Source organism: Dendrobium catenatum, unplaced genomic scaffold (genome assembly GCF_001605985.2).
Source record: "Dendrobium catenatum unplaced genomic scaffold, ASM160598v2 fragScaff_scaffold_414, whole genome shotgun sequence".
Classification (NCBI taxonomy): Eukaryota; Viridiplantae; Streptophyta; class Magnoliopsida; order Asparagales; family Orchidaceae; genus Dendrobium; species Dendrobium catenatum.
The window spans coordinates 2,741,575-2,754,949 of NW_021318876.1; the positions used below are offsets into that span (position 1 = coordinate 2,741,575).

At 34.5% G+C, this 13,375-nt stretch overlaps 1 protein-coding gene and 1 non-coding gene across 2 annotated transcripts; one reads left to right on the top strand and one right to left on the bottom strand.

The window, feature by feature from the left end:
* The first annotated feature begins 6,028 nt into the window (after window positions 1-6,028).
* TRNAW-CCA lies at window positions 6,029-6,100 on the top strand. The gene has a single exon. It is a non-coding gene; the product is annotated as a tRNA-Trp (tRNA).
* A 2,595-nt stretch (window positions 6,101-8,695) lies between these two features.
* LOC110105238 (trihelix transcription factor ASIL1-like) lies at window positions 8,696-10,040 on the bottom strand. Its single transcript, XM_020834638.2, has one exon. The coding sequence runs from the start codon at window positions 9,787-9,789 to the stop codon at window positions 8,953-8,955; it is 837 nt and encodes a 278-aa protein (XP_020690297.1). The 5' UTR covers window positions 9,790-10,040; the 3' UTR covers window positions 8,696-8,952.
* Between the last annotated feature and the right edge of the window lie 3,335 nt (window positions 10,041-13,375).

A 13,375-nucleotide genomic window follows, 5' to 3' on the forward strand; every position in this document is an offset into this window, starting at 1 on the left:
GATCACTTCAATACTTAACTTTGACGCGTCCTGATATTGCGTATGCCGTCAATATGCTCTCACAGCATATGCACTGTAACGTCCCAAGATCTAATTTGGAAAGAATTTCAGTCAATCCATTAAAACCATCAATCATTTACCAGAGCTATCTATAGTCTTCAATCAATAGCAAACAATTTAACAAAATTCTATAATTTAAAACATCAATTTATAATTCTATTCATATCCCAAAAGATCATATATAATACTCAGGTTCTACACAATAATCACATGAAATGAAATCTATCCTGTCATGAGTACAAAAGAATCACTATAACCCAAAAAGAACAAAAACTTGAGGATCCCTGATCAATCTCAATCTCTTTCTCCCATGCCCTGACCTGAAAATATTAACCACATATAATGAGCTTCAAAAAGCCCAGCAGGTCACCTAAAACCTACAACTGAAATCAAAGCACGGTGCTAAAACAAAATGTATGTCAGTCCATCAAATCCATAACAGTCAGTTGCACATGATCAGTGAATCTATGCAGTAGATATGAAAATCAGAAATCAATACATTATCAATACAATCCACAATCATCAGTAAAAGAATCGATAAACAGTAGGAAGAAATCCATAAAGCTCAATAAATCGTACATATGTCAAATCTCGTAAGAATCCATAAACAGTAGAAAAATCTATATTCAGAAGAATCTCAGTTAAATCGATCAGTTACATCGATAGAGAAAAATCATCGTCTCGATAATAACCGTTAAATCAATATCGTATCAATGGAATCAATCAAATCAATCATCTCTGGCCAATACTATCAATCAGTATGAAATCATATAAAACAATCAAATCAATACAGTAAAATCTATTCCATATTGATTAATGAATCACATGCAGCAGTTCAATACGGTATATCAATGAAGCGATAGTATCAATGAATCAATACAATATCAATATCCATATCAATATCAGTATATATGTACAGTGACATGTACAATATGCAGCATCAATGAACCGACAATAACAGTAAACCCGTAAATCCATCAGTAAATCCATTCGTCAAGAAATCAATCCAATACACTAAATCTGTCGATATCAATAAATCTATAAATCCATTCATCACTAAATCTATTCAAAATCAATAAATCAATAATCAATACAAGAAGTCCGTCGATATCAATAAATCTATAAATCCATTCATCAGTAAATCCGTTCAAAATCAATAAATCAATAATCAATACAAGAAGTCCGTCGATATCAATAAATCTATAAATCCATTCAAAATCTATAAATCCATTCAAAATCAATAAAATCAATAAATCCGTTGATATAAATAAATGCATACAGTAATCAATAAATCCATAATAAGATCATAAGAACAGTACTTACACAAGCCATACAATATCATAGTATTACATGACAAGTACAATCACTGGCTATTAAGGCGTTTTTCAATGTTAATAATCCATTGTGCTGTTGTAGAAATCCGTAAATACATCAAAATATCCATATATCCATATCCATATCCATTGGCTCAATAAGAGTCATCACTCTGTGCCCGTCGGATGAAGAATCTCCAACCAACGGTTCAACCAGTCTGCACTTATCTTTCAGTAACAATAACAATAATTCAATCATATTTTCACATTCGTATACATATTCAATCATTCAAATCATCAATTCAGAAAATCAGATGTCGTACGAGAAATCGGCGGCATAACGGCAGTACACGGAATGTACACAGAAATCACAGATTCAGAAATTTACCAAATTACCACATATCATGGAAAACAACAATATAAGACTTTTATCGTACTGAAGCAACATTTTTCAACATCCTGATAATTTTATATTCGATAAAAATTGCACAGAACTCAAAATAATCGGTAGAAATTTTACAGAAAATACTCAAATCGTGTAAAAATATCATATCAGAAACATATCAAAAGTTGTACGGTAAAACTTCCGTCAACACAAAATTATGCGCGTTATTCGGTAACGGAAACATAAAACTGAGCACAAAATTATCAAAACTCAAAGTCTTCGAAATCAGAAATAGGATTCGGAGTCCTTACTGCGAGACAAGCAAATCTTCCAACTGCGTCGTCGGACAAAAAGCGCTCCGCGGCCTCCAAAAACAAGCCTCTTCTTTCTCTTTCCTTCTCTTTCTCTCTCCTGCCTTTTCTCTCTCTTCAAAATGATCCAAAATATCTCAAATTGGATATTTATCAAACAGGATCGTCCCGGACGATTACCATTCGTCCCGGGACGAACTCCTCTGGACTCAAAACTTCTAGACGAAATTAATTCCAATTTATTTCATCCATGGACGAAACTCTCGGGTTCAATTCGTCCCGACGGTTCGTCCCGACCCTTACAGGTTCGTCCAGACGAACAAGGCAGATTTCTTCACAATTTTCTTCAGTTCGTCCGGACTAACAACACTAAAAAAAAATCAGCTTTTTAAGGGTTTTACAATCTACCCACCTTAAGAAAAATGTCATCCTCGACATTTCCCTTAAGGGATCGAATGCAAAATAGATATAAAACAAATCCGTCCAATCAAAACTCAAATCAAAATCAAATCGAATCAGAATCGAAATCAAAACTCGTCAGAATCCATACAACATCCAATTCATTCAATCACATGTCACTATGCATGATCATATGTCAATCAATCAATTAGTCAAATAAAATAATCTTACCAGTAGAACTTTCATGTCGTCGTTGATCTTCATAATGTTGTAAACTGTATACACGTGGCACCACTGGAGTAGGTGCAGTAGGTTGTGGCGCAACGGTCTCCCTCTAACTATCATTGACAGGTCTATCATTTGTTCTGTTCGTTGATCTTTCACTATATGCTCTTGATCCAACAATCCTATGTCCTACAGTACGTCCATGTCCAAACTGTCATGTACCCGAATCAAATCTTCCTCCAAATCCTTTCTGAGGACAAATTGCTGCTCTATGTCCTTGATGTCCACAGTGAAAACATTATCCCGTCAATAAGTAACACCGATCTGTATGTCGTCGACCACAATGAATGCACTCACTGTCGCTACCAGAAGATGCTACTGATGCAGATCCCCTTGATTCACCATACTTGATCCGGCAACTCTTCACACTCTTCTGTTAAAGAAGCTGCTTCGATACATCAAAGGTACAGTCGAATTCAGTCTCCCCATCATACGTTCAAACCTGCTGCTCCGCACATTCTCGGATGTTGACTGGGCGTCGGACACTCTCACTCGGAAATCAACCTCTTGGTTCTGTACATTTCTTGGAGATACTCTGGTTTCATGGACAGTGAAGAAACAATCAACTGTATCCAGATCCTCAACAGAATCGGAATATAGAGCGTTGGCCTCCGCAACGGCCGACACAATTTGGATCAAGAGACTGCTGGCAGACTTCCGAACTTCGCATCCTTCACCGATGGACATATTCTGCGGCAATACCTCCACCATAGCGTTGGCAAACAATCCCGTCTTCCACGCACGCACAAAGCACATAGAGATTGATCAACGCTTTGTCCGGGATCACATTCAACACGAAACAATTCGATTGTTACCGATCAGTACTATAGATCAAGTAGCAGACATCTTAACAAAACCTTTGGCGACTCCGAGGTTTCAATTTCTCGGATCCAAACTAATAATTGGTCCCAATCGTTAGTTTGAGGGGGAATATTAAGAGTGCTAAACCTCTGTAAATCAAATAATCTAAATTGTTCTTGTCTACCTATGTAAGGGTGACATGTGTCACCTATTACAAGCTAGCTATTATTTAATGGCCTCATGTATGCACTTTTCAGACAGAATAAGATTTACATTTCACACCTTACGTTATTGTTCATCTTCTTCCTCTAGCTTCTTGATTCTCACATGGATTCTTGAGTTTCTACAATTAGTACACGGAATTCTACTTTCTCATCTATAAATAAAGGTCAAATGAGGCTACATAAGGGCTGAGTCAGACCAATGTTTACGCTTTTCTAAATCTTTAATCAATTTAGGCCAAATTTTGTAGTGCTTTTTTATTTTTTTCTTACTAGATTAAATGTATAAGTACATGAATAATTTCATCCTTATTTTATTTTAGCGTTTGTTTTTGTTTTTTTTCATCGATAAAGAATGATTGTATGGACTATTAGATTATTGATTATTGATAAATAAATAATTTGAAAAAAAAAGAGATAAATCTCACTCCTCACAATTGAAGATAATTATTTACAAGGGCGAAAATGACCTTAGTTCTTAGGGGAGCAAACTCATAATATATATACAAACTTTTCATTCTATATTTTATATATTCTAATAATGTTGCATTACAATTTCATTTCGAATAAAATCAAATACATCATTCTAAATATATGACAGTAAACAATCACGACACCAATCATCGCTTATTTTACTGTGTAATCGATGTTTAATAATTATCAAAAAACATGAAGTCTACCTCGTATGTTTGTAGTTTTAGTTATTTACTTTAAATTTTAATGTGATTTAAACCAACTATACTATATAATCAAATATAGTACCTCAACATTTATAAATTTAGGCTTTGTTTGGGACAACTTTCTTACTGTTTTTAAAGAAACTTTCTAGTATAAAAATATATATTTTTGTACTGAAAAACCGCTTTAAAAAGGGATAAGAAAGCCGTCTCAAAAAAAAAACCTTAATCTAATCATATAATGAATTCAGGTGCAAATATGGATGATTCTCAATTCCATTATATCAAAGAGACAAATCTGAGTATAAGTTACAGATTTTGCAAAGAATCAAAACAGAAGTTTTGAAGTAAATCTAAGAGTTTTGAAGTCCATTCAAAATACTTCAAGGCATTGTTCTTTTTTTTTTTTCCTCAACGAAGCTCCTTGATTTCCGTCTTTCAAAATCTAAACCTTAGCGAAGAATATGGAGAGTAGGATTGTAGGAATTACAGAAATTTGATGTCCACGAGCAAAGAATTAAAACCCAATATTATGATTAAATATTGATAGCTGTCTAGTATCGTGATGACAATTGCTAGTGGCGGTCGTCAATGCTGACAACAAGAAAAATACAAAGAATTCTTAAGTTCTCTTAACTGTTGAACCTCACTCTTTCTATAAAAAACGGAGCTCTATTTATAAGCTCTTTTTATATGGTCATTTTATAAATTTTGCTAGGATCTAAAACACTTCATTATACAATTCATATTGATTCCCTTGATTATAGATCAAACACTTGAATGCCTTAATTATGTTAGAATCAAGTGATATTAGGCTCGTTAGATTTGTATCATCGAGCCACTCGATTTTTTTAAGTATATTATAATTGGAGGACTTTTGGTCTATCAATTTATGTTCAAAAGTTTTAAAAAATATTCAAGTGTTTGATTTGAGTTCATTTGGAGTCAGATTAGATCCTTTATAGCCTCGATAGATTCACCTTGTCTAGGTGTTCAATTCAACTATAAGTTTATTGAAATAGGAGTTTGAATGATCACGAAATAAATTCTGTAAATTTTTAATTTGAACATTATCTCGATATTCTTGCCAATCATATGAATTTTTTGAAGTCCTAACAGTCATAATTAGATTTATCTTGCCACAAAAAAACCATATTGATTATAAATTTATTGAAATTGATTTAGATGACTTCTAAAATAACTATTGAAGCTTTCAAAATTTAATTTGGGTAATTATTTTATCTAAAATATTAATGAAAATTCGAGCTTGCTTCAATTAATTTTGTGAGCCATAACAATAATTTCATAAAATATACTAATAAAACTAAAGAATAAAAAGAAAATTATGATAACTATTTTTATACATTACTAATAAATCAATATATTTTAAAAAATTATTATATAATTATTTTATTTTAATCCCAATAAAGTGCTCCAAGCCCATGTAAGTATGTAAAAATGCCCGAAGAGTACTCACTACGTAAGAGGCCCTCTGATTTTCTTAAATAGTAATTTATAAACTCCTAAACGTTTAAACATTACATAATTAAGTACAATTAGCATAATTTGATACAGAGGATCCGTGGCGCAATGGTAGCGCGTCTGACTCCAGATCAGAAGGTTGCGTGTTCGATTCACGTCGGGTTCAAAATCCCGTTAATTCATGGCCTCGTTTAATTTTTTAATTCTAAAAATAGAACAGACCTTACAAATTCACCTACTGTATCCATCGAATTTTTATTGCGTCCGGTAAAAATACCGAGTGTATCCAGCACTTTAGTAAGTAGCGTTTTGTTATTGATTTCCGAATGCATTCGGTAACCTGACGGAATCATTACTCGTATCCATCACCCTCCTGCAAGTAGAAAAGCGGCATGGTTGTGAAGTTGTTGATTGGGATTAATAGTTATTAAGGCCTCGTTTGATTAGGCTTTTTTTCTCCGTTTCCGTATGAATACGTCGAAATCAATTAGTATTTACTATTTGGAATCAAAGCTTAATAATAATTCCTTTTTAATAAACATCGTTTTTTCGGCAGTTACAAAATTCTTTTCGTATCTGCTTCTTCGGTCACAAAATGTCTTTTATAATAAAATCTCAAAAGCAGAACTCCTAAACAAACAATTTAAAATTACTTTCAAATATTAATAAGCACTTTTAAAAATATTAGTCAAACATATCTCATTATTGAAACTCCATTTTATTGAACGGCTTTTTCTCAACCTCCTTTTCTAAAACTCCTTTTATTGTAAGCATAAACCGAATCAAACGAAGCCTAAGATGACTTTTTTTTTGTGTGTGTTCTCACATCTTCATAACAAATAATTAAATAAATCCTCTTAAATAGGATTAATAGTTATTATGATGATGACATTTTTTTTTTTTGGTTCTCACATCTTCATAACAAATAATTAAATAAATCCTCTAAAATAGGATTTTAAGACTAGATGATGAGAGAGTCTCATTCGTGTATGTAGGTGAAATATTAAATTTTAGAAAAAGTATGCGGATCCTGGAAGGCATTCGAAGACCAACTAGAACGTGCAACGTCATTTTTTTTTGCTCAATACCGATGCTCGATAACGCTGGTATTGAGTGACGTAGCACATTCTGATTGGTATACGAACTATTCAACGTCCGCACAGAATAATTTCTCTAAATTTTAAGGGGTTGTTTTGTTGTAATATTTTAGAAAAGCTAATTCAAAATAAAATAAAGTAAATATAGTGTATTTCATTTTAGTTCTTTTTTGAGGTAATTGTTCTCAAGAAGAACTGTTTAGTTTGATTGACAATGGCCAACAACCATTGTCTACATCGCCAATCCGGCGCTGGCCACCAAAAGATGAGTCCTTTTCTCCCGTTGCTCTTCATTTCAAAAAATACCAAAGAGCCTACTTCTATGCGTAATCAATCAATGATCGAGAAGGGGAGCACATTTTTTAAACTCTCAACGGTCATAAAAAGAGAAAATTTGATGGATCAAAGATCTAACAATTGAATTGCCCAAAATTATTCCAAAAAATTGTAGAACCTGATTTTGACCCACAGAAAAAAATGCTGAAAACAGATGATTGACCTTATTATTACATATATCTCAATGAGAGCAATCACATGTCATTGGCAATTGGCAAAATGAAAGCTTGTGAAAGCAGGGGCAAATCCACTATATGCCCAGGCAGGGTATTTATTATATGATTATTTAAGTAATTTGTCCCATTCAATCTATTTTTTAATCTTTATTATAAAATTTTTTAGCCAATTTGGTTATAAAAATTTTTATGAAAAAAAAAAAATCTATACTTTTACTTATAAATTTGAACCCCCAATTTGAAAATTAAGACTGGTTCCGCACTTCCGCCACTCTGTGAAAGTCGGTAATTCTCGAAAATTTTCAAAACAAGTTATAAGTTGATGGAAAAACGTCAAAGAAACTACACCATTGTTAGACAAAATGTTCTTCAAGAGACATAATGTTGTACACTTATCGTGATTTTGTGGTCTCTGGAGATTGCAATGGCATCGAGAAATTTTGATTTTTGAATTTTATAGACAAACCACAAGCAATTCAAAAGTGCAGCATCACAATCTGAAAGCAGAGGAGAGGAGTCTTGGGGCATTCTTGGCCAACCCATGGGATGACCTGACCCACTGGGTGGCAAATGGAGTCGTCTATCGCCCTTGGTCCTTGGACATGGAACTTGCACATACATATCATGTGTGAGGAATGAGGGAAGTTTTCAAATGTAAGGGGCTGTTTGGTAGCAGGATTTAGGCGGATTTGAGTGAAATCTAGCCAAACGTCCTAAAATGCAAAACGAAATCTCACGGAAAATGAAAGCCGCCGCAAATGAAAATTTCCGCTTTTTCGTGCTAAACCATGGATTTCCAAAATCTTGTTTTTTGCCGGATTTACGAAATCTGTTGGCTCAAGAGGAAGAGTCCGTTCGTTAAATCCGTTCTATAGCCAAACAATCGCACGGGATTTAATAGGATTTATCATAAATGTTATCAAACAGTTTTCAGGATTTAGGCCCCTTTGAATTTTCAAAATCCGGATTTACAAAATCCTACTCAAATCAATCCCTAGGTGCTACCAAACAGCCCCTAAAAAAATCGAAATCGAAGTTCCAAGGACTCCTGAAATAACTTCAACAAATTTTCAATTTGTTTTTAAAAGCCTTTGGGCTGTGAAAAATTATACAAATATTATGGCGTAATAAAATGGAGTTTACAAACATATCTATCAATGAAACAGAGCAACTATCACTTAGGATTACTAGGCACCATGATTTTAGCAAGCTGAAAAAGTGGGAAAAACCCAGAATAAATTCTCTATTGGTCCAGCAGCCTGAAGCAATAATGAATAATCCAATCTATGGCAAAAGTTCTATCCAAAAAAGCAAAAAGAACAAGCTAACTTATAGTGATTAATGATCATCCATCTCTTCTAATTTCCTGTCATCTAAGAAACCTAAACCCGCAAGAACGCACCTCCATTTCAAGCACTCGGAGAAAGTTTGGCCTTCTTGTTCACACTGCCAGCGAATCTCTTTGCAAACGCATCAACAATCTGACTGTGCAAATCGAGCATCGCTTCCGTCCGCTTCAGTTCCATCTCCATTCTAAATCTCTCCGTCTCCCTGGCCATGTCCATCTTCATCCGCTCCATTCTCATATACCCATCCCCGAGCTTCCTCAGAGCCGCAATCATATCCCCCACAGCGTCTCCCTCCCTCTCCTTCTTCCTCTCCCTCTCCTCAATCCTTGTCATCTCCACCCTCCGCCTTATCTCCTGCATAGAAGACTTCGACACCCGCCCGCCGCCGGAACAAGGGTTAACGATCTTGGACCGGAGAGCCTTGGGGATCGTGAATTGGAGCCCTTGGCCGCCATTGGGCATGCGGCGGTGGTCGCTGCTGCGGGTATTTCCGGCTGTGCCGGAGTCGGAATCGGAATGGGGACGGTGGTAGAGGGATTCCATAATGTGGAAGAAAGGCCAGGGAGAAGAGCGACGAAGGTTGCCGGATCGGAGCCGCTCGGATCGGAATCGTTTGCGGAGTTTTTCTACCTTATGGCGGCACTGAACGGAGGTCTTGGGGGTGGCGAAGGGAAGGTGGGAGCAGCGGCGGGACACATCAGCGGCGACCTCTCCCCAGTCAGCGGCGCGGAGGTTGCCGCAGCGGAGGGAGTGCCACTTGTCGCGATAGGATTCGATTAGGGATAGGGTTTCGTCGTGGGACCAGCAAGGGGGAGGGAAGCCGGGGCGGGAGGGAAGCGAGGCCGGCGAGTATTCGCCGGCAGCGGCGGCGGAGGTCTGTTGGGAGGAAAAGGCCATGATGAGAAGTACAAAATGAAAGATTAGGGATGCTGGTGGCGACGGGCGGTTATTTGTAAGGTTATAACGGAGCTAGGTTGGATCGGGTCACCGCCCGCCCGAGGGTGGGGTGTGCTGTGCCGCGCGAAGGCGGTGCCGAGAGCGCGGTCGCGAGGTCGTGGCGACCATCCCGCCCAACAGGCTGCGGCTCGGCGGCTTTTTCGACTTTAAAGCGCTCTTCGCTTGGTGAAGGCAGAAGGAAATTTTTTTTTTTTTTTTTGGGAGGGGGATTTATATGTATATCACTTTATATTATATTATTTATATATTTAATATTTAATATTGTAATATTTTATATCTATCAAACATATATAATATTAATATCAAATATTCCACTCATATATTTCATTCTCATCACTTATACTATCTTATAAATTTTAATATTCATTTCTTATATATTTGATCTATAAGTAATAGACCTAAAATAATAAAAATTTTAATGTTAAATATATAAATAATATGATATAAAGTGGTATATGTGTAAATCTTTTTTTGGAAGAAATTTATTGCTTTAATATTCTTAAATTTATATTAAAATGCATATAATATTCAGATTATTAATTAATTATGTATTTCATTTATTTTAAATTTTATTTTGATCAAAATTTTTCATTATGATCACATCTTTTTTTTTCCCTTGATTTATTTTAGTTTCCCTTTTTTATGAAAAAATACGGAAAACATTTAAATAAGATATCTTAAACAAAACTTCGATCATTAAATCTGTTTTAATATTCATATAATATTAATTATTTATATATTATAATCATCTCAAAATAAATCTAATATTTTTTGATCTAATATTCCAATTGACCAATTTTATACTTATTCTCATACAAAAAATTCTCAAAAAGTACTATACTATTTAGATTTTTTAATAAATTATTTAATCCAAAACCATTATCTCTCAAAAAATTTACATATATGTAGCACTTAAAATTTCGACCTTTATATATTTATTATTTATCTATATAACATCCCCCAAAAAAATTAATATCTCAAAATTAACAATTTCTTTTCCTCTATCTAAAACTCGTTGTCTCCTTCGCGGAACACTGCGTTGGCGAAGGAGGCAGCAGCCAAGAGCCGTGTTCTCTGCGCTGCCAGCTCCGATCTTAGCCCTAACGTTTGCCTTCGCCTTCTCCATCACTCAACGTTTCGATCTCCGGCGAGGTTCTCTTCTGCACCGACCACCGTTTCTTCGATAGAGATATCTTCAGCACCCTGGTAAGACTCTGCCACTGTGGAATGCTGGCATCACGACCATGAATCCAAATGTGAACCACGATAGCTCGCAGTTTTGGATTTCTGCTTCTTCACTTCCAACCAAATGTCGAAAGCTCGTTAAGCTTTTCACGACCATCTTCTCCCTCACCAAGGTGGTCCTTTCATCTGCCGTTCTTCTAGCAGAGGTAAAAGGAGTGTTATTCTTGAGATATTAAATTGTTTGTGTGCTATGTAAACAAAAAGTAGTTTTAAGCGTTAATATGTAAATATAAGTTTTATGATTGGAAATAAAGGCTTAGAGCATCTATTTCCGGCGAAATTATTGGGTTCGGACAACTGACGACCTACGAAATCAAAAAAAATGCGCCACATCATCTCCTACTCGGTATTGAGCTCGGTACTGCTCAGTACTCATTACTTGACAGTACCGAACTCAGTGCTACACTGTACTGTGAAGTTCCGAACGTAAGCTGTGTCAAATGTCAGAACCCAATAATTTCCCCTCCAACCGAGGCAAATGCATGTTTGCCGCTGTCACGAGCCTCCGCTCAAATACCAAATGCAAACAATTTTTTGTATTTTTTTCTTCAATGTGATCATTGTGTGAAGTTAATATTGATGTGGCACTATTTAAAGGAATATTTTTTTTTATATATAAAAAGGGGAAGAAAAATAATGTACACAAAATATTTTTTTTATAATAAAGATGGAGTTCAGTTGTAGATGAATTACTATTTGGTATGAATATTACAGTATTTAAAAGAGATAAATAGATTTTTTTTGTTGGAGATGCCCTTATAACATTGTTGTAGAACTTAACTTTTTTTAAACTATTGTAGAAAGTAATTTTCTAGCACTTATTTTTTAAAGCTAAAAAAATAATGATCAAATAAAAATTATGATTGTAATCGTAAGAAAGTTATCAAAAATGAAGCCTAAGTAACATATAAAATAATTATAACTAAAACTTCCTAATTTTTAAAAATTCCTCTTACAAACATAATTATATTATATATGCAATTACCTATATATATTTTAGTGAGTGTAATAAAATGTTAATACATTTGATTTAATTCACTACTTGATATTTGTCGCCATAGCCACTTTGCCCTCTCATTGGTGAGAAATTATTACTTATGAATTAAATATATAGCTCTTTTTTCATTAGTGAAAAATTAAATGCATATAAACCATACATACTGTACAGCTCGATATGTACAAAAAAAAAAAAAAAAAAATCTTTTTTTATCTGGGATAAACATGTACAATATTACTCGCTGCATCTTACATTTGTTTAGTTCAAAACTATATATTTAATTCATTTAGAGTATATAGCAAATGAGCATACAGTTATATACTTAATTCGTATATAAAATTGCATACATAATTCAAATATAATAATTTATCATCGTCCGTGTAGCCAACGGCTATAACTTCTTTTTTATTTAGAACGAATTTTATCACAACAAATCTGTATACATTAGACTTGAAATTCAATTTCTTATTGTTAAAATTAAGGTTTCATTTGAGACAGCTTTCTTACTATTTTCTAAATTAAATTTTTAGTACAAAATTTTCAAAATGCATGAAAAAAGGTTAGCTTGAGATAAAAAATAAAATTCAGAGGGACATATACAAATAACCCTTACTATACTAAGAGTTTTAATTTTTTTAGGAGGCCTCACCACTAAAATTCTGCCCCTGAGCTTACATGACAATGGTTAGCGTTTGCATAGAGATCCCAAGGATTGGTCATGATCGTGATGACGATGAATAAGAGTTTAAGTATAAATGAAGATGATCGTGATGATGATCGTATGGTTGAAAAGAAATTAAATGGAAAAAAAAAATTTTGATATATATATATATATTTACCCAAATTGAAGGATGATGATGATCACAGCCCAAAAATTATTTATAATATAATTTTAGTACAAATTTTGACCAAATGTAAGCAGGAATCATACAGAAAAACATGTATTTGTTATGTTTTCTTGTCAAAATCAACTTATTATGAATCAAACAGACAATTTTTTTCCCTTAATTGCTTCAAATAAAAGGCCAACTCTAACAGATCGGAGAAAAATATAAGTGCTGGAGCGAAAAATGGTGTCATGGCAAATTTGTTAGGGTCGCTACAAGTAGAGGTGAGATAGCACATCAAGCAATAAAAGTGCCCTGCTCGTAGCAAAAGAGGGCAAGGGCAAAGCCCTCGAGCAAGGGAAAAGCAGAATCCGATGGCCACTTGCAAGTGCGAGAGATCGAATAGCACTAGCAGCGAGTGCAGAGACTACAACATACCTACACTGGCTAATATTCA

What these genes read in the sequence shown, in the direction of transcription:
- LOC110105238 (XM_020834638.2), bottom strand. Translation starts at nt 9,789, where the DNA reads ATGGCCTTTTCCTCCCAACAGACCTCCGCCGCCGCTGCCGGCGAATAC.